We start from the raw sequence: 26,329 nt of genomic DNA on the forward strand, positions 1-26,329 counted from the left end.
TCTCTCTCTCTCTCTCTCTCTCTCTCTAAACAATGAGTTTGAAATTTACGTCTGAAATGCCCATTCTCACTAATACTAAAATGCCATCAGAAATCTTTAATGATTGGAAATGGCGTTCCAAGGCATGCGTTGAAATGTTTTAAAAATGTATCAAGCCTAGGAAAACAAAAGATAGTACGAGAAAGTACAAAAGACGGTCTGCACCGGCAAGGCGGGATACAAATTGAAAATAATAAATACCGTATTTTCCGGCGTATAAGACGACTGGGCGTATAAGACGACCCCCCACTTCTGAGACGATTTCCCTGGGTTAAAAAGTAGTCTTATACGCAGGAAAATACGGTAAATAAATAATATAGTAAACCCATGTCTGGCGCTGTTCTCAGAATGCATGGGGTTCTTATTTTTTGGATGAAAAGATACTGCACAATTCTAGATCGGTTGTCTCAAAGGTTAGTGTGGAAAATCAAGGAAACGTGAAGGGGAAAAGATGAAAGGGTGTAGTGCTTGTAATGTTTAGTCTTTCAGTCGCTGTAGAACTTCAGTTAACCAAAGACATGGGGGAAGCAGAGAGAATTTTACATTCCTTGGATCGTTGATTTTAAAATGTAGTTCTTTGTCTCAAGGGTGGAGCTACAGAGCCAGCCTCAAGAAGAGAATTATCTTAAAGACCTCAAGGTAGCAACTAAAGAGACTCTGTAAGTGACACTTCATTCATAGGATGTTATATACAGATGAAAGATGCTTGTTTTTAAAAATGAGCACCAGGTAGTGCTGAACAAATATTTTGACAAAATACTGCTGTTCAGTACAGTGATTTAACATTTAACTGGAAGTTAAAAGGAGCATAGCTCTTAACTCTGTGGAATTAGCATAGCTGGATGGGACTATAGAAGGTGTGTTCCTAGTCCTGTGCTGCTTGCATAGGCATTGGGTGCAGGTAAAATGGGATTCAGTGGAACCTGTGGGAATCTTCCACACACAGGCGTTGTGTTTGTGGTAGACTGGAGCATACGTAATCTCATGTACCTCGGATTGTACACATAAAATATCCTTTATGAGAGCCAGTTTGGTGTAGTGGTTACGTGCGCGGACTCTAATCTGGGAGAACCGGGTTTGATTCCCCACTCCTCCACTTGCACCTGGCTGGATGACCTTGGGTAAGCCATAGTTCTGGCACAGCTGTTCTTGAAAAAGAGCAGTTTCTGTCAGAGCTCTCCCAGCCCCACCTACCTCACAGGGTGTCTGTTGTGGGGAGGGGAAGGGAAAGGAGTTTGTAAGCCGCTCTGAGACACCTTTGGGTAGTGAAGGGCGGGGTAGAAATCCAATCTCCTCTTCTCTTCTTCTTCTTCTTATGAGGAAAGATTGCAGATTTTCCATCCAAAGCCATTTATTGGCATATACATGAAGAATAGTAATCTAAATACAAAATCGTGCATGGTAAAATTGGAATTGCAGAGTAACATCATAATAAGAGTAGCATCCTAATAAAACCCAATTCATAGTATCACTTATCGGTCGTGAGATCATGGCACTGCCAAGAAACTTTGCTGCTATTTCAGTTATTTCTGTATCTGGATTATCAAGCAAGGAAAGGAGCTCAGGGGTCTCTAAAAATTGGGCGAATATGGGGTATAGAAGACCCCGACGGGACGCCAGATAGAGAGGGCACTGGAGGAGAGCATGGGCAACAGTTTCAACACAGTCCTTCATACAAGGACAGATTACAGATTTTCAAATTACATTAAATGATTTGAAGTAAAGATTAAAATGTAAATGCAAAGAAAATAAGGCTCCTGAGCGACCGCTGTCTTAACTAGTGGGAATGAATGGTCTGTGTAAAACTACAGCACTCACTCAGCATTATGGCTTGAATCCTGCAACTAGTCTCTGCTATTTGAAGGCATTTCTATCATTGGGCCAGGATTTCATTGACTCCTATTACAGCCTGAAATACTCTCAAAAGTCCTGCTCATGGGGGGGGAAGGAACTTGCAGGAAAAGAATGAAAGATGAACTGGGGGGGGGTCTGCAATGGTGGTGGGAAACTGGTGAAAACCACACCCCTCTTCTGTTAATAGAACATTACTGCAGGATCCAGGCCAGTGCTCTGTCAGTAACGCCATTCCGATTTCTAATAATTGAATATCTGTTCATTTTGCAGAGCTAGACTCCAGGATCCACTAATTTTATTAGAACCATACTGTTTGAGGGAGGTTTTGCTTCACTGGATTCCGTTCCTGGAAGATGCGTTTGGAATCAAGGTGCCTTCCGTTTCAGAAGATAGCTCATACAAGACTGATGGAGAGTCACCCTTGCACCCCGAAGTACAGCAAATTTTGGAAGAAAATGTGGGAACAGATAGTGATCTCACAGAGGAGGAACAGAGACCTGTCTCAAGATCCAGCAATGGAAATGATTCTGTAAATAGCAAACAGGGAGGCACTCTGGATGGAAATACCAAGGAAGGGTCAAGTAGTGTCAATCAGACTGCTACAATGCTTTACCAAAAGAATGATAGACGAGAGGGGGCCTTCAGCCAGCCCTTCCAGATTGTTTCTCCGTGTTTCATAGAACAAGACATGAAAAAGGATCTGGTAGAGCTGACAACTTTATGTTTTGAATTAAAGGTATATGAGCATCTGCAAGTAAATCAGGAACAATCCGTGCAGCCAGATGCTTCCTGTGCTTTGACTTGTCAATTCATAAAGGACTACTTTTTCCTCTTGGATTTGGAAAGACTGAAGCAGTGTATTATCATCTCTCACAGCAGTCATCCCCAAATTTGGGAAACCTATATAGAAGGACTGAAAGGTAACCGATGTGGTGAAGTTTTGTGTCTTTAAACGTACTGAACTGTACTGAACTGTTTGTTTATGCATTTATAGCCCAACTTTCTAGGCTGAGACTCAAGGGGGATTACAGAATACAGAAAACAGTTCAATCAGAAGCATAAGCTATCAAATGAACAATGCAGTAGGACTAGGGGAATTGGGAAAATGTGCACTATTGGGGGGAAATGCGAAGAAACTGTCATGGCATGACATACCATAATGCAGAGAGTGGATTACAAAGATAGAAGATAATGCAGAAAAAGCAAAAGTGATGCATACAATACACAGTCTTCTCTTAGAAAAGTGATCTCCTGAGCAGTGTTCCCTCTAAGCTGAGTTAGAGTGAGCTTAGCTCACAGTTTTTTAGCCTCCAGCTCAAACATTTTCCTCTTAGCTCAGGAAGGGATGGCTCCGGAGCAAACTCATTTATGCAGTAGCCAAATGGCTCACTCACAACTTTAATGCCAGTCGCTCACAAAGCAGAATTTTTGCTCATGAGACTCCACAGCTTAGAGGGAACATCGCTCCTGAGCTATTCCATTTATAGGAAGGTTTTCCTTCAAATGAAATTTATTTAAAATATTCAAAGTCTTCTATGAAGCATCTCAGAAATGTGGAGTGTTTAATTATATTTTTGTTAATAACATTGAAAGAGGTTCATGTCCTCTTAGCGTCCATTGTTTTGTTTTGTTTTTGAAAACATTTTATTAGGATATAATCAACATAGTCAAACATACATCAAACATTATATAGTTATACATCCTATCCTCCTCCCCCCCCTACTCGGCTTCCCACAGTGCTCCAACCTCCTGTTCTTTTCTTAGATGTTCTTCATCCCTCCCCTATTTTATTTTTTTCTCAGATCTATAGGTAACTTATCTCTCCATTTTTTATTCTTATAACTTTATCTATTTTTCTCTTAGCGTCCATTGTAAATCAATTGCTGATTCTCTGATTTGCCCTTTCTGGGCAAGGTAATTGATAGAGAGCTGGCTCCGGGTGCTCTTGGATAACTAAACTATCTGGCCCCTTTTCAGACCAGCTTTGGCCAGCCGTGGGACGGAAATGGTCCTGCTGGCATTAGTTGATGACCTCTGCCTGAATAGCGAGGGTCATCCCTCTTTGTTGCTCCTATTGGATTTATCAGCAGCCTTCGACCCGAGTGTGCCGCATGACGGAGTGAGCTCCTGTCTCTAGTTCCAGCTCCTGCCAACCTAGCAGTTCAAAAGCAAGAAATTGCAAGTAGATAAATAGATACCACTTCAGTGGGAAGGTGACGGCGTTCCGTGCGCCTTGGTGTTTAGTCATGCCGGCCACATGACCACGGAAACGTCTTTGGACAGCGCTGGCTCTTCGGCTTGGAAACGGAGATGAGCACCGCAACCCTAGAGTTGGATTCGACTGACTTTCGAGCAAGGGAACCTTTACCTTTTTAATCACTCTAGACTTGGGATAATGTAGTTGAAACTTCTTTTGAACAGCTGGCCCTCATGTAGATAAAAAAAAATCTCCCAAACAGATCCAGGCCTAGACTGCAATTTAGGGTTCTTCAAATGTAGGGGAAATATCCAAACATGGAGTTTGGCCAGCATATTGGATTCTCATAGTAAGATGAAATGCCACATCCAACGCAAAAAAAAAAGCATGCAAGACTAGCATCGTTTCCAGCTTATATCCCCTGTTGGCTTTCCCTGTTCTCCTCCTCCCTCCCAGCCCCAGAAGATGAACAGGCAAGGGGCAAAGGAAGACCTGGAAGCATTAGGGGAAGCTGAGATGGAGGGGCTGGGCCAAGGATGAAGGGAGGAAATACCAAGCAGGTGGTAGGGAATGGAGCCAGAGGGTGGAAAAGGAGGGCCAGTGAAGCCAACGATCAGAGGCTTTCTGATTTCGAAATCATCCTTTCTGAAAAGACAAGAACAGAGAATCAGTCAAGACCTTAAACACAACATTGCCCATTTGGAACAAATACACAAACGGACTGGGGATTCACAGACCTACAAAGACTTGTTAGCGACCCGCTGTGAGTTAGAACTGATAGAGATTACGGACATTCAGAAAGCACTTCTTCGTCTTAAGCAAAAAAAAACATGGCTCAGCAACCCAAAGGGTCTTAAACTACTAAAATACCGCTTAAATAAGAAAAAAATCATCTCATCTTAGTCCACTCATTTGAGCTGGAACATTACATTGTACCACTACTGCAATTAAACGCGTATTCTATGGTTTTTATTCTGACCTTTGAGTCAACGAAGCCAAAGAAAAATCTTATTAATCAGTTTTTGGAGACGTACTGCTTGCCAAGGCTCTCTGCAGAACATCAGGAGATACTGGAATGCTCTTTTTACTGCTGAGGAACTCCATACTGTGGTTAAAACCATGAAAAACAAAAAAGTCTCCTGGCCCAGATGGGTATCTAGTTGAATTTTATAAAAAGTATGCAGAGATACTGATGGATCCTCTGGTAAACACTTGTAATCAAATCCTAGGGAATGGGTGTGTACCACCATCTTGGAATCAAGCAGTGGTGACTGTATTACCAAAGGACAATAATGACTTGACACTGCCAATGTCGTATAGGCCCATTTCCCTTCTTAATGTGGATTATAAAATATCTACTGCAACATTGGCTGCATGATTTAACACCTTTATCAGTATATTAACCCAGACCAGGTGGGATTTATTCCTGGTAGGGATCTTATAGAAAACACGCATAAAGCTCTGAATATTGGGCACTATGCAAAACAGAAAAAAGTTAAAACTTTATTTGGATATACAAAAAGCCTTCAATTCTTTGGAGCCTACGTTTCTGGACTTAGTATTACAATATATGGGCTGCGGCCCAAAATTTTTAAACACAATGGCAGCCTTATATACTGAACCGCAGGCAAGAATTAAAATCAACAATCCGCTGTCTGACACGATCCAAATCAGACGGGGCACATGGCAGGGATGCCCATTATCACCAGTGTTGTTCTTACTTGCCATCAAACTGTTGGCTAATGCGGTAAGAATTCACTCTGGCATCAAAAGGGATCAGGATTGGTGATTGTGCTTATAAAATTAACCTCTTTGCTGATGATATGCTCCTGTATTTGACCAATCCTGTATACTCGCTGGAACATCTTCAATGACTTCTGGAGGGCTATGCGCAGATTTCTGGCTTGAAAATTAATCAAAATAAATTGGTTATTCTTTCATCACATCTTTCACGTGCAGAAATAATATGAATCTAACAAACTTATAAATATCATTGGACAACAGCTTCTCTTAAATACTTAAGTATACAAATCCCAGATTCCTTATTGGACCTTCAAAAATTTAATTATGACAAAGTTATTCAGGACATACAATCTAAACTTGCTTCTTGGAAAAATAATATACTAACGTGGAATGACAGAATTGATATAATAAAGTCTTTTTTGCTTCCTAAATTTATTTTTCTCTTTAAAGTGATTCCAATTGATATTCCTCTTTTGACCTTGCATAAATGGCAATAGTTATTTCTTTGTTTTTTCTGGGCATATAAAAAGCATAGAATCGGTCAATAAACTCTTTTGTGACGTCCAGTGCCTGGTGGTCTTGGGTTACCGGATTTACCCTACTATTATAATGTGGTACACTTAGCAGTATTGGTGAGATTTTTACTTGTCACCAATTCCAGAGATTGGGCATCAGTCTACAAACATTTTAAGTCCTCATTGGACCTAACGGATACTATATGGCAGAATAGCCGCCATAGACACCCGGAAGCGGCACACAACCCATTTTTAAAAGCCTTGCTGCATACCTGGGATAAATTTTCCTCAAAACGTCTTCCACAGATTTCCAGATTTACATCTTTTGTGATACAGGATGGGTTTCTTAAAGGTGTAACCATAACCAAGTTAGCATTTTGGAAGAAACAACAGATGACACGTCTAGTAGATCTAATTGATGGGACATCATTTCTGACTAAGAATGCCATGGAGCAAAAATTACAAAAACAGATAAATTGGTTTACTTACCTGCAACTTCAAACCTTTTGCTCTAAACTGAATGTCACCCAGAACGTATGTCAACCCTTGACAGAATTTGAATGTCTTCTTAAACTACACCCTACAAAGCAAAAGGAATGATTTCGGTACTCCACAAAATCGTAGAACAGACTGATCTCTCAAAGCCATTACCATACCAACGTAAATGGCAAAAAGGCTGTCCTTCACTGGCCCTTGCAGATGGATGGAATGCCGTTTGGACATCGGCGGAATTTAATTCTTCAGTCTTGACAACACGTTACCAAATGTTTAAATTAGTCTCCTGATGTTACCTAACACCAAAATCTTTATCGTATACCTCGCCACAGCTGAGTCCAGGTTGTTGGAAAAACTGCGGGTTGGTTGGAACTTATATCCACTGTTGGTTGACCTGTCCAGTGTTGGTACCTTTTTGGCAAGTAATTTTGGAGACAGTTACAACAATGACGGGGATGACACGATAATCTACTCTGAGATTCCTACTAATAGGAGCAAATTGGAATAAAGATCAACCTCAATGGATAACTAATGTTATTGTGATTCTTTTATTGGCCGCCAAGCTTGCCATAGCTGCTTGTTGGAAAATTTCCATTGCCCCGACTCTACAGATGTGGCATACACGATTATGGAATCATTATGTTCTAGCTAGGCTTACTCTTAATGTGAATCAGATGACATCAACTAGAGCCCTCTTAGAGTTTAAGAAAATTCTGTCACCAATTCTAACTTATCTTTCTAATCAGAAGGAAATTCCAAAGGAATTTTGTTATGTTTAATAGATGTCAATATTTATTTTATAGCTAAATGATATATTTTTAAACTATATTTACTATTTGTATGTCCTTAATCTTAGTAAGAGCTTTATGGACCCTTTAACGGTTGGTGAGGTATTGATTTTTTTGTTTGGTTTTCTATTTTGGTTTTTGTTGTTGTTAAAACTGAATAAATTTAAATAATTTTTTAAAAGGAGGGCCAGTTTGAGGTGGGGTGGGATTTGCCTTTCCCCTGTGAGTGCTCGCAGGTCCGTCCCCCCGCTGCATCTAATTTTAGCAGGAGTGAAACAAAATTTATTTAAAGTACTAATTCAATTTCACTTGTTGAACGTGTAATACCGATTACTCGGATTTAAGTGAACACCCTTTAAGTTATCATGTGTTAAGCACCAGTAAACATCAGTGCATGCTTATCTAGATTAATAGAGGGCAGCTGTGTTGGCCTGCGGTAGAACAGTTAGATTCGAGTCCAGTAGCATCTTATAGTCCAACAAAAGTTTCAGGGCGCAAGCCTTTGAGAATCCAAGCTCCCTTTGTCAGATGCAGACAAAGTTGGAGTCCAGTGGCACCTTTAAGACCTACAAAGTATAATTCTGGGTATAAGCTTTCATGTACATGTTTGGTGTAGTGGTTAAGTGCGCGGACTCTAATCTGGGAGAACCGGGTTTGATTCCCCACTCCTCCACTTGCACCTGGCTGGATGGCCTTGGGCAAGCTGTAGCTCTGATAAGAGCTGTTCTTGAAAAAGAGCAGTTTCTGCCAGAGCTCTCTCAGCCCCACCTACCTCACAGGGTGTCTGTTGTGGGGAGGGGAAGGGAAAGGAGATTGTAAGCCACTCTGAGACACCTTTGGGTAGTGAAGGGCGGGGTATAAATCCAATCTCTTCTCTCTTCTTCTTCTTCAGATACTGTTAGATACAGTGGTTTATAATGTGTGTAATTCTTCATTTCAGAATTGACTCTGAAGAGCCCAGTCACTGTGGCACTAGAAAATGGAGATATGTTCAAAACCCTGAAATTGTTGGTTGATCTGGGCCCCTGGGATGCGCCTGTATTATTGGCATATGCCCAAAGGTATACATGTTGTGTCTTGTTTGAAGAGACATCGTATTTGATTCCCCCAGTGTAGGGAGCAATCCAGTCCATTTCCAGCTCTATCCCTTTGTGTGTGTATAGCTGTGAATGCAAGGGGAGTATTCCCTGACTTGTGTTACAACTACTGTGTATACCAGGTACATTGTACCAACTTTGTAAGCCACCTTGAGCCTGTTCGCGGGGAGGGCAGAGTATAAATCTGCTGAAATAAAATAAATAAATATGGGCACAGAACGGCACGGATAAGTTGGGTGCAAGAAAGGTCTCCCCCCCTCCCATTTTAAAAGTACTTTGGTGTGATAATCTTTGTGATTCTACATTCACCCATTACCACAATGGCGTACTAGTTAATATAGTTCTGTGGGAAAAACAAAGAAATGATTTGTTTTTCAATATGTGCTTTGTCCTTTCTTGTTTTATATAGGCTTTATGAAAAATTTGGAGAAACTTCTCTAAGGCCCCTGATCAAGTTTTATCCATCCATTTTGCCTTCAGACATCAAGCAAATTTGTAAAAGCAATCCTGAGCATTTTCTGGCATTCTTAGACAGTTTAATCAAATCAGAGGCTGAAGACAAACGGTACAGAATGTTCTTTCTTACTGTGGGGGAGAGAAGTAAAGGATTGTGTGCAGGAAAATAATTAAAATGGGTTGGGCATTGCACATTTGGCTTTTCTTGACTTCTGATTACTTCACTGTAATTTCTGAAAAGCGGAATACTATTTAAATAAGGGATGTTTGAGTCTGTTCTTTTGCTTTGAGATACAAACTAAAAGTAAACCCAGCCTTAGTTCATGGGATACTGAAAACCCTTCTTGTGTTTGCACTTCTAAAATTTACCTGGTATACTTGGTAAAAATAATATCTTTCTAGGTTGTCTTTCCTGAGATCTCTTCTCCATCCTGAATCATTACGATTGGATTGGTTATGCTTGGCAGTTTCTCATGATGCACCAAATGCAGCAAGTACCCGGGACGCCCAAGGAAATCCAAGGTATGAGTTATTAGTTATCCAGGTTTGCTGTATGCCAACACTTCTGTAATAGACTCCCAGTTTCTCACTGGTTTATTGTTGGACTTATTTAGATGATCAATCACAAGGTGCACCAGTGATAGTTGAGCTTTGGAGGATGATCCTGATAGGCTGAAGGGCTGATTCATAGTAGTAGTAGTAGTAGTAGTAGTAGTAGTAGTAGTAGTAATAATTATTATAATTATAATTTCAATTTATTGATCGCTTTTTCCCATTCATGCGGGCTCAGAGCGAGTTACTCAGAGACAATGGACTAACAATATATTTGTGGGGGATAGGGAAGACAACATACAATATTTAATCACACACACATTGTAGCTGGTCGGAGGATCCATCTGCAGGCTGTATCAGTCATGTTCCGACGGCATGTATTCTGTCGGCTGGCTGAGGACGTCAGGGCTCTCGATGTCACACTGCCACCACCTGGCCGATTCGCTCCACTGCAGGGAATGCCAAGATTTTTCCACTTTTTGATCTCTGCCGCGTCGCAGATGTCACACTGGCAGCTAACTCCTCCCAAGGGGAGTGGCGTGCCCACCCCCTTATCGGTGGTCCCCAATTTATCTACTTGCCGAAGCTTTCGAATCGCTGGGTAGACGATGAGCTAGGGACAAGGCTTGGCTGCTCACACCAGCACGGGGCTAGAACTGACAAAGTATCTAGCCCACATATGAATTATTTATTACAACTTTTTAGTAAAAATATATATCTTCTTTCCTTCTTCTAGAAGTGGGTATACTACTCTAAACCTACAGGTCTCAGGTAAGAATAAAAGGAAGAAAGGAAGAATTCAAGCCAGAGAGAACGGGCTGTGCCATAGTGGAGAAGGTTGTTTTTTTTTTCCGTCACAGGCTACCCAAACTCTCATGGCCTGAACAAGGAATTTAGCTTTAAAAAGTATATTTGCTGGCCTAGGATCCATTAAAATTTTAGTAATTAAAATGTCTGGAGGAAGCTCATTTCACTGGGGCATAAGTGGCCTGGTCCATTTCTCTCTAGACTCCTTATACCATGGACATTCAAATAATTTTCTATTATCTCTATTCAGATAAGTTTCTATGATCTCTAAGCCACAACTGCAGCAGTGTTCCCTTTAAACCGAGGTAGTGTGAGCTAGCTCACAGTTTTTTAGCCTCCGTCTCACAGATTTTTGTCTTAGCTCAGGAAGGAGGGCTCCAGAGCAAACTAATTTATGCAGCAGTCAAATCGCTGACTCACAACTTTAATGCCAGTCGCTCACAGAGTAGAATTTTTGCTCACAAGACTCCACAGCTTAGAGGGAGCATTGAACTGCAGTATCTCTGAAAATGGTGTACCTAACATACAGCCTACAGAGATTGCAGATGGTAGTGCATTTAATCTTGCGGCATAATTGCTCACCTGTATCTTGGAACGGTGAGGCTACACAAGTACTTTGGGATTATAAAGAGTGGTGGGATTCCCATATGGAGAGAAGAGCAGACATGCCGAGCCCAGCAGATAGTACTATCGATATCATTCTTCATAATCAACTGCTTGATAGTCTCATGGGCTAGGAACCACCCTAACACAAAAATAACTTTCTCTGGGCGTCATATAATATTCAGTTTTTCTGTTACAGCCTGATTCCATGGAGTGAGAAATTATCTTGTTTCATATAATATAATAAACTATTATCTGGAGAGAACATTATTTTGAGTTTCAGATTTAATGTCAGTATCCAAGCCCTAGATACAGTTCTAGGGCAATAAAGGTAAAGGTTCCCTTGCTCGAAAGCCAGTCGAATCCGACTCTAGGGTTGCGGTGCTCATCTCCGTTTCAAAGCCGAAGAGCCAGCGCTGTCCGAAGATGTACATGACTAAACACCAAGGCGCACAGAATGCTGTTACCTTCCCACTGAAGTGGTACCTATTTATCTACTTGGAATTTCTTGCTTTCGAACTGCTAGGTTGGACATATTTAAAGAGCCCACAGATCTGATGCAAGAATTGTATTAGTGGCCGATCTATAGTCTCATTTATCCTGTGAACCCAGATTGCTGCTCCATATAGTAGATGAGACCTTAGCATTGAAAGCTGTAATTGATGACGGAAGGTACTGTCCACCTTTCCTGTAGAAAACACACTTTATTGCTGCGCTAGAGCAGACGGTTGACGCCATCACATCCTGTAATCTCTGTGTTTGTGTGTATACACAGTTTTGTTTTATTTAGTTTAAACAAAAAATAAAAAGTAGATATGCAACAGTAAGGCAGAGAGAAAGATGCACAGCCTGGAAAAAGTGAAACTACTTGAAATGGTAAGGAGGTATTGCAAGAGAAAAAAATGGTTTTCTCTGGGACTCACAGCTTATTATGTTTTACAGAAGTGCTCCTATGGGAAACTTTTACATTCTGATGTGATTCTTCAATTAGAATGGTGTGTATTCAACCATCCACGCATACAAGGCACATGGAATTTTCCTGCATTCTTCTTCATTCCTGCAGCCTCTTCAAGACCCTAGAAAGATAATTCTTAGGGTTATGTGATCTGTGTGGAGGACTATTTGGGGGTTGGAGGGCTTGAGTGATGAAACTGACCTTTTTCCTCAGTGAAGGCCGGCTTGTGGAAGAGGAGGGGGAAAAGAATTTCATTCTACCCCCTCCCAGCTGTTTCTCTGCACTGGTCCAACATCCAGAGAATGATTTTTGAAGGGGCTGCAAGAATAGAGAGGAATGCAGGCAAACTCTGTGTTCTGTGGCCAGAGCAGCAGGATACATGCTGTGGGACTATGAGGCCAAGATGGGAAAATTTGAACAGCTGCAGTTTTGTTTTTGTTTTTTAAATCTCCGCTATAGCTTGCAAACTGAAGAGCAGCTGACCTCTTCGGCGTTAGTGTTCATAGTCCCTCTGCAGTAGATGCCTGTGAGTCACTCATATTATGCAGATCTCCTACTCTGTTAAAGCATTAGTAGTAAAGGTCCCGTGGTTTGAGTGAGAAAATGTCATTTCCTTGCAACAAATAATATTTGAAAAAAACTGCTGTAGCCTCCAGAATTGATAGTTGTTTGTTTAGGGGGGGAAAATTATGCTGTTTTTCCAGGAACCAGCCTGAGGCAGTTTACCAAATAAAAGTAATAAAGACAAATATTAAAAGGTATCAGACCCAAAACATGTCTATTTGCTTAAACCATGGGTGGCCAAACTTGCTTAGCATAACAGCCACACAGAATAAACGTCAGATGTTTGAGAGCCACAAGACACGAACAAATATTACACACACATTTTTATTGGGGGAAAAATGCAAATTTGCTTCTTATTAACATTAAATTAAATGCTCCCGAGCTGCAGTTTGGCCACCCCTGGAAGCTATTTGGAAAGGCTGTTAGTTTCAATCTCGTGTGGACAAATTTATCATGTGTTTGGCAGCCCTAGGGTTCATTCACAAAGTGTTGTTTTGTCTGTATTTGTACTTGGAGCCTTTTTCACCTTGAAGTTTATTACTGATGGAAAGAATTCACCTAGGAAAAGACCTTAAGCGGCACCAGTTGCTCTTCAGATACGCTCAGGGCCGGCTCACTCACTAGGCGAACTAGGCGATCGCCTAGAGTGGGCTGGCCCTTAGGGGCGCCAAACTGCACCCGGCCCCGTACTCTGGGAGTTTCTTGATTATTTGTGTTTTTCATTCTTCCTAAAATGCTTATATTTTGGAAAAATGGTGGGCGCACCGGGGGGGGGGGGCGTCAGAAGGGATCCTCGCCTAGGGTGCAAAATAAGCTGGGGCCGGCCCTGGATACTCTGTACTGTGATATGAGACAGAAATTGTACCTCTTTGTGATAAAAGCATCTTTCTGAATTGTTGCAGAAGCTCTGTTTAGCACGGATAGTTTTGACTTCTCTTAAAGCAGCCAGTGCTTTACGGTGTTCTAGTGTTATGTTTGAAACAGAGAATATGATACTGTGAAATTTTATCACCACTTAAGACTTTGGTCCCATCAAGCCACTGGGGACCAAATAGAGGAAAATCTTTGGTGAAGAATGCTAGCAAAAAAACCCACCAATGTTGCTCAGATCAAAAGAGGAAGCCTGACCCAGGAATGTGGGTCTTTGTGGGGTCTTACCCTTTGAACTGCTCTGACCTCAAAGAATCTTCTTTCAGGTTTTGGCTTATCTTGTAGCTCCCTCCTTTGGCCACTGATTGGTGCTGGTAAACAGGCTTAAATCTCTGCCGGTTATTGCCCAGAATCAGAACCTACTACAAGCTTGGACACTAACTCTATGTGCATTCCTTCTGATATCAGTGGCTCTGGTGCAAAAGAAGATGAATTCTAATTTAATCTGTTGGTTATTGTCACACTCTCAACAACACTCTCTGGCAGTGATTTGTTTGTTGAGAAATAATCATGTTCCAGGCCAGGCCAGTACTGTGTCAGAACTGGGGTTCTGGCAGGAGAATCCAAAGATATAGACAGTTCAAACGGAGCCCCCCCATTCAAGTGCATCCAATCACACTCCGCAAACGTCCTGCCTAGCTTTCATGCTTCCTACACCCCCCTACCTGTGAATATATGGATTATATAAACAACGAAGCAGGCAGAGCTTTGGCTTCAGGGTCATCCCTGGTGAAGGGGGTATTGTGAGAAGAGTTAGGTTGCCTACAATAGAGCGGTTCACCCACACTAGAGCTGCCAAGTCCCCCTGGGGGGCGGGGATTCCCCTGCTGAAAGGGCCCCCAGTCTGCCAGTCCGGATCCGGCCGGCGGGGGGAACCCCACCCCCAAAGTAGCCAGATCAGGCTGACGTGCCCAGCACAATGACGTCACCCGGAAGTGATGTAATCACGCTGGGCACGTTGCAGGGCGACACTCTAGCAATCGCCCTGGGACGTGCCCAACGTGATCACGTCACTTCCGGGTGATATCATTGTGGCACGTGCGCGCGCAAAACTCCCGGACCAGGACCGGGTCCCCCCCGCTATTGCAGGTAAGAGACCTGGCAACCCTAACACACACTCAGCCTCACACACACACCCCTCAGGAATTTCTCTCCCTCTACAAATCATGGCAAACTAGAGATTTGATGATGGTATATGTGCTTAAAGAAAATACTCATTTTGAGTAGCTCTAACCTTTTGGGTAAAGGTACAGTCATGCCGGCCACATGACCACGGAAATGTCTTCGGACAGTGCTGGCTCTTCGGTTTTGAGACGGAGATGAGCACCGCAACCCTAGAGTCGAATTCGACTGGCTTTTGAGCAAGGGAACCTTTACCTTTACAGTGGAAGAGATCATAGAAGGAGTTGGCTCAGCAGATCTTTCCCTGTGTTCCCCTAGCAGCCCCCAATAACTGCTGGAAGAAAGCAGGAAAAGGTTTGAACTGCCAGCTCCTTTCGTGAGCTTTTCTACTGGAACCCACCCTGTACATGTGAAGTATTTTCATAGGTATTGTATGTGTTTTCATGGGAATATGTTAATAATTATTTTTAAATAAACTATAATTTCCGCTATTTATCCTCACTTCTACCTCGTTCCTTTCCCTTTGTTGTCTTTTAAATAAATTTTTAGATGTAAGTTTTTGGGTTAGGGATCTGTCCTGTTGTGTTCAGTAAAATGCCAAACAAATTAATGGCACAACAAATTTTTATCATTTTACAAAATGTTTATTAAAAATATATTTTGATCTTTATGTATTCGCTTTAAAGTTTTGTATTTTTGTAACGGAAATATATTTTCTGGCTTTTTTTAAAAGAATGGCCATGTGAAAAATGGTTTTATCGGAGGGATCCTTTGAGAAAATGTCTTTCATATTGTCACTGAGCATATGCCAAGCCACACGTACGCAATATTTCCAAAGAAATTTAATTTTTGACTTTATGCTTTAATATTTTCAGGCCACGGTCACATTTATTTACTTGGGGATATAACCAACTGATTTTACTATTGCTTAAACTCCCGGCTGACATTATAACAAAAGAGAAGATGGCTGAAATCTGCAAAAATTATGGGTAAGGTAAATGTTTTTGTAGAGGTAAGATTATTCTTGAGGGTGGATGTTGTTTGTTCTTTTAGTTTGTTCAGCTTCAGCATCCAGGAGATGCATATTGTGGACATGATGAGCCCGCCATGAAACCAGGGGCCATAGTGCCTGCCAACACTTTTCCCTGCTGTCCACAGAGTGTTTTTAGAAAGGGAGTGGGTCCGGATGGTACTGTTGCCCAGTAGGGCTTCTGATTGGCCACTAGAGATCTGAATGGCTGTACAGATTAAAAGGCATCCTCTTAATCAGAGCTGCCTGAAATGTTGAAGCGTTACTATTAGAGTTATATATAACTTTGTACCACCGCTCCCTCTAGACCGTGGAGTCTTGTGAGCAAAAATTCTACTTTGTGAGCTACCGGCATTAAAGTTGTGAGCGAGAGATTTGGCTACTGCGTGAATTAGTTTGCTCTGGAGGCATCGTGCTTGAGCTAAGAACAAAAAATAGCATGAGCCGGAGGCTCAGCTTAGAGGGAGCACTGCTTTGCACCCTGACATTTTGTGGCTGACGCTGCCCCTAGTGGCAGCCATTTTGTGGTTGGTTCTGCCCACCACCCTGTGTCAGAATTCCAGAGTGCCTGCAGGCTCAAAAAGATTTGGGGACCCTGCTTTAAACACTGTATGGAGGCCAGGAACATTGAGTGCTCTGCTTTCTTAGGGGATAGGATGGCTACCATCCTCTTACCTCACTGCAGAGTTGGCCATGTTGGAGCTATTCAGTGTTAGTTGCCTGTGCATTTGAGAATACATAATATGCTTTGTGACCTGAATTCTTAATCTTATCTGGTGTAGGTGGGTGAAAGCACTTGGGCACATGTCTCTTTGTCTTCTCACTGAAGCCTGTAGTAAACTAGAATGTTAAGAACATAAGAGACGCCAATGCTGGATCAGGCCAAAGGCCCATCCAGTCCAACACCCTGTGTCACACAGTGGCCAGAAATACCAGGTGCCATCAGGAGGTCCACCAGTGGGGCCAGGACATTAGGAGCCCTCCCACTGTTGGCCCCCCCCCCCCAAGCACCAAGAAGACAGAGCATCACTTGCCCCAGAGCCCCTACCTATACCTTGTGGCTAATAGCCACTGATGGACCTCTGCTCCATATGCTTATCTAATTCCCTTTTGAAGCCGTCCATGCTTGTAGCCGCCACCACTTCCTGTGGCAGTGAATTCCATGTGTTAATCACTCTTTAATGTTAATTAAGTTTTAATTATTTTGACATGTAGAGCATTTATATTTCCACAGCTTCTGGCCTGGATATCTTTCTCTCTGTTTGGACCTGAATAGAAGAGCTGAAACCCTTACTAATATTGTGTATTTAGATGACATGAACTTGTTGGATGGAGAACATGGTTAGTAAACCTTAATTTGATTAAAGCTGAACGTCTGCTTCTGTTAACTAGACTTAGTGCATATATTTTAATTATCATATATAAATGTATGTCATAGCATAACAAGTGGGGACCTATGAGAATTCACAGCGTGTGGCTGGCAGGCAAGATCTTTGGCTGGGATTTCTCAAATGTTTGTCTGTCTGTCATCTATCTATCACGGCTCATACAGCTATCACCTTAAGCAGAAGTTAGAACCAAAAATTATTGTAAAAGACCTTACTTAGTATTATTTCTCTTATATTTGATTATTGTGTCTATGAATTTTGCCACTGAGAGGGTGACACGATCATTTGTATCTGATAGTAGCCATGACACCTGTGCTTGCACATTTAGCAATTCTGTATTTCGTCTCTAGTTCCAGCTCCTGCCAACCTAGCAGTTTGAAAGCAAGAAATTGCAAGTAGATAAATAGGTACCACTTCGGTAGGAAGGTAACAGCGTTCCGTGCGCCTTGGTGTTTAGTCATGCCAGCCACATGACCACGGAAACGTCTTCGGACAGCGCTGGCTCTTCGGCTTTGAAACGGAGATGAGCACCGCAACCCTAGAGTCGGACTCGACTGGTTTTCGAGCAAGGGAACCTTTACCTTTTTATTTTTAAGTAAAGGGATGACTAAATGATTCCTCAACTTGTTGAATATAGGGCACTCCATAATCATATGTCCGATGGTTTCAGTTTTATCATATGAGCATCTGCTCGTTCTATTAGGGCACATTACTCTATCATATCTGTCCTCCAAAACCGCTGAGGGAGGAACGTTCACTCTTGCCCAAGTAAAAGCTCTTCTTAGTTTTGGGACTGTCAGTTGATTAAAAAAAAATTCTGTCATATATTTTAGCAGCCTCACTGTACAGATAAAAAAACATCTAAGCCACTTTCAGCTCTGTGCTGCTGTAATTCCTGCCAGCCAGGTAATTGGCAGCGGCTTGGGGTTGAAAGCACGGGCTACTGGTGATCACCCGGCTGGCAGTTTGGGCCTGAAAGCAGATTGGGTTTTTGATCTAGATTGTGTGGCTGCTTGAGTACACGATAAAACTGTGATGCTCTGGCCAGGAATGCTCTGGCCAGGAATGCTCTGGCCCAGCATAATTAGGCACCCCCGGATTTGGGGTTGGCAAATACTCCATTTTTATTCCTGAATCCAAAAGTTACCCAACTGACATGTTAGTCTTGTGGAAGCACAGAACTGGACATTACTTAACTGCAGAAATTCTGATAAACACAATTTGACAAAGTGTTACTATAATTAGTTTTTATATAGGGCCATCAGTATACATGGCAGTTGACTTTACGGAACAGCAAGTCCACAGTCTACCCCACCCAGCCGATCGCTGCCCTCCAGTATTAGGCTCTCTGCATATCTCACCCATTCACACTCTGTTTCCCATCACTTACCTTTCCATGTTTCTTATGTACATGCAACCAATCTCTTTCTTGCTGGCCATTACTTTCCTTCCTGCCTTCTGCCTGTATCTCTCTCAGGGCTGCTCCATCCCCACCACCACCCACCACCCAGTTCTCTTGCTCCTAATTCTTCAACTTTCAGGCTGACACATTTTGTTTCTGAAAAGCTTTCACTGCTGCAAACACCGTTCAGTATTAGGTAAACCACCACTCCCCAGCTAGTTTCCCAGTTTTGACAATCAGGAGACAACAAGCATTTACAAGGAACAAATGTGAAAAAATAGAAAAAAACAAGTGGGCTTGCGGGAAACATCTGGAGATTTGGGAGTTTAGCCTGGGAGGGCGAGGTTTGGGGAGGAAAGCAACCTCAGAGGGATGTAATGTCATCAAATCCAAAGTAGCCATATTCTCCAGGGGAACTGATCTGTGTCATCTGGAGAGCAGTTGTAATTCTGGGTGATCTCCAGGTCCCACCTGCAGGTTGGCAAACCTAGTTCCCCTGAAGGAAATGTCTGCTTTGGAAGGTGGAGTCTATGGCATTATATCTCTCTGAGGTCTGTCCATTATCCCCCCACCTTTCCATTTTAGGTAGGCGTCTTTGGGGGGGGGTTGGGAGGTGTCAGTTATCAAAGTCTGTTAAATAAACAAAATATTACAAGAGTTTTAAGCACATTTGTATTTAAAGTAAAACAATATGTTTGTGTTTGTATGTTTTATAAAGTTCATATCTCTGTTACCTGGCATTATGTTTTATGACAACCATGGCTTGGCCCCACAGAGTCCCATTTATGTCATATCTGGCGCTTGTAACAAATGAGTTCGACACCCTTGCTCTAACTGTTACACCACACTGGCTTTCATACGATGGCTGCTGTTGGAACAGTAGCAAGTAGCCATGCCTAGTTCAGTCATGCAAGTTGGGTGGTATCAAGTCACCCAGAGGTTGCTTCCAGGCCTAAGGTTGCCACAGGTGGGATCTGGAAATATCTCAGAATTACAATAATTCCTGATGACAGAGATTTGTCCTCCTGGAGAAAATGACTGCTTTGAAGGGTGGACTCTGGTATTATATTAGGCTGAGGCCTCTCTCCTCCCCAAACCCTGCTGTCTTCAGACTCCACCACAAAATGCCCAGGACCTGTAACTGGCAACCCTAGCCCCAATGAGTTCTCCCTCAAAGGTCAAAATAGGCATGGAGAGGGCCCTGCCCCCTCCCCCTGACTTTTTAGTCACTGTGAAACTGGAATATTGTGGTTGCCTAGCAACAGCCACTGAAGGAATCTATTGCTTAAAGCTACAGGTGTTCCTATTATAATGTTTGGATTTTTTAAGCTGCCCAGTGTAATTTTCTTTTAGATTTCACATTTTTCTGCAAACCTAGGGCCCTTTTCAGTTTTGTAGAAAGATCTGTCTTGCCTGTTCACAACTCCAGTCACTGGATTTAAGTATCCAAAGATAGCCTCACTTTGTTATTAGAATATAAGATGATGGGGATCTAAATGTATGTTGTGAACATTCCTGTTGCCCTGGTTATTGTGACAATACTGACTTTGTTAATTAGAAGGAACAGTTATTTCTTAGTAGTAACTCTGACTTCACCAAAATCACTGCAGCCTCTGTCCCAGGCCACATGTTTGTTTGTTTGTTTCCCAACATAAGTCCTATAATCTTCAGCATCCTTGTTCTGGAGGTCTTAGGCAGCAAAGTGACCTGATCTTTTTAACCATAAATGTTCTTTCACTTTCAGGGGCTGTGCCAGAGACCATGGAAGAATGGAGGTTTCTTCTCAGTCTTGTAAAGAGTCACCACAGCAGTGTCCTTCATCCTGCTATGCAGAATGGCAGTGCTGTTAGTAATGGTACTCCAAATTGGTCAAATTGTGTTACTGTTGAGAATGTGGCTCTTCTGTTGGCTAAAATAATTGGCCCAGATCGTGCTGTGCTGCTATTGCAGGAATGTGGCCTAATGACCGAGTTATCTGAAAAATTTGCCAAAGTCTGTGAGATACTAAGAATTGCTGAAAAAAGGCAAAGGTAGGTTTTGAGAGAATGGTCTCTTGTTATCACTTTGGGATGTAATTAAATATACTTGAAAGTAAGATGGAAAACTTCAAATTTCTCTTCAAATAAAAAAAATATATCAAAATTTATTAAGAACAGTCATAAGACCAGCAAAATAAACCAAAATAGTACAGCACCGAGTCTACGACATAGAATCTTTGCAGCCTTAAATACTAAAATACGAAACCGGTCAATTCCGTCATTAATGGCTCGAGTTACAGTACATTCTGCGCTTTTTTATTACCAAATAACAATATTTAGCAACATTGCGTGAGACAGAATCATAAGTATCGGCCAATAAAAACTTCATCAAACATTCCTCGGCATATGTAAGATAATTAGCCAAGGGTTTAAAACGTGAGAGAAGGGGTATCAACAACTGCTGTCTCTCTTCGTCGTACTTAGGGCAATGGAGTAATATATGGGAGGCCGACTCCACCTGTTCTAACAGATAGGAGCAAATTCTCTGGTGCATGGGAGTCAAATTTCTCTTCAGATACTTCTACAAAGCCAAAATAAAACACTCCACTGTGGGAAAACATTGAAATCAACTTAAATGATCTTTATGTTAATCCCAGATTTTACTTATTTGAGTTGGGACAGTCTTCCCATATAAACTGTAACACAGGTCCAGGTGGTCAGCCATGTTGGCCTGAAGCAGCAGAACAGATTTGGAGTCCAGTGGCACCTTTAAGACCAACAAAGGTTTATTCAAGGAATGAGCTTTCGATGTGCATGAGTGCATTTGAAAAAGTGTGCATACACACGAAAGCTCATACCTTGAATAAACCTTTGTTGGTCTTAAAGGTGCCACTGGACTCCAAAAATTTAACACAGGGGTGTGCATTTGGATCTAACCAAGCTGAAAATATACCCAAAAAACCCTTATTCTATTTAAATACCTTTTGCAAGTGGCGCCCCATAAATGGAGTCCCAAGCGGCAAGATCACTGGGAACTCGCTGCTTGGGACTCCATTCTGGGAGGGAAAGAAAGGCGTTTAAACCTAACAGCTGACTGGCGGCTCAGCCTGTTAGGTTTAAATGAGACCTTGTTTTCGGTATAGCAAAATGAACCCGAAAAAAGCCAGATAATATAGCTGCTGTATTCGGCGTATGGGATACCCGAAAAATATCTTGTTGGTATTTTTCGGGTATTTTTTCAGTTTGGCTGTTGCCAAATGCAAACCTCTAGATAAACCTCTGCTGAGTAACTGTAGCCTTTGGGTGCACTCCTAAGGAAGCCTACTTGGAAGTAAGACCTATATTAGTTAATTGGATTTACTTCAAGGAAAATATCCTTAGAGTAGACGTGAGGTACTTATTCTATGAACCAAAATTGTTGAGCTGTTGTGATCTATGTACAAACAATTGTAAATCCAATTTGAGGTTCAGTCAACTTGATGGAAGAACTTGGGGGATAAAAATGAGAGTTTAATCATGTCTACAATAATTTAATTTTTCCCCCCTTCCACTCCTTCATTTTTGTTGCAGAGCCCTGATTCAGTCCATGCTGGAAAGATGTGATCGATTTTTGTGGTCTCAACAAGCATAACAAAGGATAATGATTGTTATAAGACACATCCATTGTCAGACCTGTACCAGTTTACAGAAAAGTCTTCCTCTCTGGAAAATGGTGCATTAGTCAGTTTGAACAAAAATTGGTGGTAATGAAGCTTCTTTTTATATTAATGTTCAAGTCTTAGTATGTTGGAGTTCTATAACTGAATATGTATTTGAGGATGTGTTTTGTCAGTTACTTACTAAAAGTGCCGAACTATATTTCTGTGAGCACCTTAGAAGTATTTGTATATGTTAAAAGAGTTGCATTATCAGTGTTAACTTTACATATAATCACTATAAGTATATTCTGGCAATATCAAAAGCATGACAGGTTCTGTACAGTTACTAGCAGATGACCATTCAGTTTGTAAGAAGGTGCACATAAATGATTTTACCTGTATAATTAGACAGTGTCCTTTATGAGTTAAATCAAAAACTCTTGTAAGGTATGGCTACTAAAGGGATGTAACACCTTCCAAATCTACATAAAAGCTGCAGTACTGAATTATTGGTAAGTTAAAGTGATAATCAACAGAGCTTAGATGCTGTTAGCTAAATGTTACTGACAATTGACTTTGGTAATTTTAGCGTAAATGTTACTGACAATTGACTTTGGTAATCTCAATCGCCAGCATTTTAGCAATGAAAGGTAAAATTACGTATATTAATACAATTTGTCCTCTTACTAAAAAGCACCTTAAAACTTTAAGAAAAACCCCTAAAATAGTTTTGCACTGTTTTCTTGTTTACAACTTTGTATAATGACAGCTTGATTCCATTCATGCTTATGTGTAAGTAAGTCCTACTGTGTTCAAGGGGGCTCAGTCCAAGTGTGTATAGGGTTATATGCCACAACTGGAATAGTGATACACTTTTTACTTAACACTTGGAGAATCTTCACTGTTGCAGTTTCATTTGACTTCGAAGCATTCATATTATAAACTCCACTAAACTGAATACTTCTGTTGACATCATCTGGTGTTTGATAAAAAAGAGAATACTATGCAAATCATTTGGAGCCATATGTTAAATATTTAATTTCTAGAAATCATATTTTTAATATTGGCTTGGTTCCAAAGTAATTCAAGGCTGCTTCCACTTGGGCAAGGGAGCTTTCATTATGCCTTCTGGCAACATCCCCTGGTGTCCCCTGAAAGTTTTTCCTGAAAGTGTGTGTGTGGGGGGACCCTGCACAAAAGCTTTCCGACAGGTGAGGGAAGCTGCAGCTGGCAGAAGGGGAGGGGAATCATCACTCATACACACTCCAGAGTTTGGAATACTTCCCATTTCTGTGCAACTGAAGAGCAGCCTCGGGTCGAAGCCGATGCAAGTTACACTTAGTGGAGAAATTAATACATCGTATAGAGTTATGAAGTTTTGGTAACTCCCTTTTGAAAGGCTTCTAGAATTCCAACTGTGTACTTTTCAATGTGCTTTTGACCCAATCTTCAAGCTGAAGTCTGAAATCGCACAAATGCATCATAGCTTTAGGTTTTCAATACAGTCTTTTAGAACATAATTCCATACTAGTTGTTGTGAGTCCTTGTCTCTAAACTTAAACAAAGCACAAAGCTTTACATAAATCACCTTTTTCCCCTGTGCCTTATTTTTCTAGACCACGATCCAAAGAGTCTTGTGAGCGGTGGGCAATGGCTTGTTGTGCACACTAGAGTTTTCCCCTTTTCCCCACCAGTGGCTTCTTACACTTTTGTGGTTTCATCAGGTTTCAGGGCCTGCTTCATTGGCATCATGGGGGGAGGAGGAGGGGGCAGCTTCCAGAAACGGAGGTGGAGAGGCCCTGCCGTGAACGGGGGACTCAGTGTGCACACTTTTGAACGGGGTATCTACATGCAATTTAGTATACACATAGTTTAAAGTTTACAAATGCATGAAATAAGTTCACGAGCTTTTCATAAAACTCTGTATCTCAAAAGGAAGTGATGTGGAACAACTAAAACTGTCTACATAACAATTTTTGTACTTTGCTACTTACTGTTTATATTTTTGAAAATGAATCGCTACTTTTAAACATACAGTATGATTTTGTTATCTGAAACATTGCTTGTACTCAAACAGCCATGTTTATGATCTTTGCTTACTTGGAGTTTATTAAAGTTAATATATTTAATCATCACTTGTTCCGTCCCCCCCCTTCTTTGTAACGTAAAGGGGTAAAGTTTTAAATCCACCTAGTGAAACAGGCCTAAGCACAGGAGGAATTATTTGAGGTGCTATCCAATTCCAAAAACTGCCATTTCAGACACAAACAACTCTCTCTCTCTTCTTGTGCTTTGGTCGTATTCTCATGACAACTTCAAGAACTTCATTGCCCTTTACACAAAATAAACCAAATGGAGACCATAACTCAGGCCACTACTACTCTTCCATTTCTCAAGCTCTGTTGACGATTGTGATGTCCTTAGTCACCCCACTACATTCCTGAAGGCATAGTACAGGTGATTCGAGGAAAAAAACATTTTGGAAGCTGACCCTATAGCAGGTATGTGGTGCAGCACTACGCTGGATCAGTCAGAGCTCTCATTTTTAAACTGATTTTAGTAGCTTGGCTTGGCCCTAGTGGAGAAGAATAAACAAGCTGAATTAGGGAAGACTTTTGTTATAAATTAACATTTTCTGAGTTGGGAAAGTAGAAAAGAACTAGGCTCCTAAATCTGTTTGAAATCGCCGTAGTAGAAATGTTCTGGAAGAAAGGCATGTAGTTATCTTCCCCACCCGTCCAGTGGATTTTCAAATCCTGACTGACTGATATCTTGGATTTTCTGGCTCAACAGGAAAAAGAGTCTAACGGTAGTTTAATTGTTCCTGGAGGGACACGGTTCAGAAGGTGGTGTTAAGAAACGGCTTTATTTCCACATTGAGTGAGGGATCCCATTTAAGGCCCCATGTAGTTGCTGGGGGAAGTCATCAGGAGGTTTAGGGGTATGGTGTTAACAACATGCAGGGGATATAACTGAAGAAGAGATTGGATTTATACCCTGCCCTCCACTCGGAGTCTCAAAGCAGCTTACAAACTCCTTTCCCTCCCCCTCCCCACAACAGACACCCTGTGAGGTAAGTGGGGCTGAGAGAGTACACCACCCTTAACTTGGAGTCTCAGAGCGGTTTACAAACTCCTCCCCCCTCCCACAATAGACACCCTGTGAGGAAGGTGGGGCTGAGAGAGCTCTGACAAAAACTGCTCTTTTCAAGAACACCTCTGACAGAACCATGGCTTGCCCAAGATCATTCAGCAGCTGCGAGTGGAGGAGTCGGGAATAAAACCCGGTTCTCCCAGATTAGAGTCCGTGCACTTAACCACTACACCAAGGGCAGAATTGCTTGGAATTGATGGGCTAGGTGTGAGTGAACAATCTGAAGCTTAATCCTGACAAGGCACAGAACACCTGTTGATTTAGAATTCAGTTGACCTGGTAAGTAGGGTTCTACCTGTGCTGGGTCAGAATGTACTGCTTCTGAAGTCCCAGGTCTGCAGTTTGGGGTATTGAGTATTAATTGCTTCCTAGAACCCTTGATTGAAGGTGAAAGAAGAAGGGGACGGCAAAGGATGAGATGGTTAGACAGTGTTATCGAGGCAACGGACATGAAATTAAGCAAACTCCAGAGCACGACAGAAGACAGGAGGGCCTGGGGTGATGTGGTCCATGGGGTCGCAAAGAGTCGGACTCGACTGTGCGACTGAACAACAGCAGAACCCACTGTGACCAGGTGTGCCTTCTACCATCTCATTTTTTCCCTGTGTGTTGGCCAGTGTTCCATCCAAGCTGAGTTAGTCTGAGCTAGCTCAAAGAGTTTTTTATTTATTTATTTATTTCATTTATACCCTGTCCTTCCCGCATGCGGGCTCAGGGCGGCTTACACAGCACAACAGCGCAATAAAATATAACACATTAAAACAATTTAGGCACGCAAAGTGCGATAAATTTACACAATTATCCACTTAAAAACACAATTCAATATTACCGGATGCATTTTAGCCTCCAGCTCACACCTTTTTGTCTTTGCTCAGGAAGGGTAGCTCCAGAGCAAACTGATTCACGCAGTAGCCAAATCGCTCGCTCACAACTTTAATGCCAGCAGCTCACAAAGTAGAATTTTTGCTCACAAGATTCCACAGCTTAGAAGGGAGCATTGGTGTTGGCTCTGCAGAGACCTCC

At 41.8% G+C, this 26,329-nt stretch overlaps 1 protein-coding gene across 1 annotated transcript in view; it reads left to right on the forward strand.

Annotated features, from left to right (window-relative positions):
* The window catches only part of HPS5 (Hermansky-Pudlak syndrome 5), a 61,687-nt gene extending 38,952 nt beyond the window's left edge, over positions 1 to 22,735 (forward strand). Inside the window, exons 15-23 of the mRNA XM_015417284.1 lie at positions 627 to 698; positions 2,164 to 2,813; positions 8,572 to 8,692; positions 9,138 to 9,293; positions 9,587 to 9,706; positions 15,593 to 15,706; positions 16,982 to 17,088; positions 20,282 to 20,567; positions 22,086 to 22,735. Of these exons, the coding sequence (XP_015272770.1) occupies positions 627 to 698; positions 2,164 to 2,813; positions 8,572 to 8,692; positions 9,138 to 9,293; positions 9,587 to 9,706; positions 15,593 to 15,706; positions 16,982 to 17,088; positions 20,282 to 20,567; positions 22,086 to 22,146 (1,687 nt within the window). The 3' untranslated portion in view covers positions 22,147 to 22,735. The remainder of the gene's footprint in view (positions 1 to 626; positions 699 to 2,163; positions 2,814 to 8,571; positions 8,693 to 9,137; positions 9,294 to 9,586; positions 9,707 to 15,592; positions 15,707 to 16,981; positions 17,089 to 20,281; positions 20,568 to 22,085) is intronic.
* Positions 22,736 to 26,329: the final 3,594 nt, after the last annotated feature.

Source organism: Gekko japonicus, unplaced genomic scaffold, assembly GCF_001447785.1.
Source record: "Gekko japonicus isolate JY-2015 unplaced genomic scaffold, Gekko_japonicus_V1.1 scaffold1827, whole genome shotgun sequence".
In the NCBI taxonomy this organism is placed as follows: Eukaryota; Metazoa; Chordata; class Lepidosauria; order Squamata; family Gekkonidae; genus Gekko; species Gekko japonicus.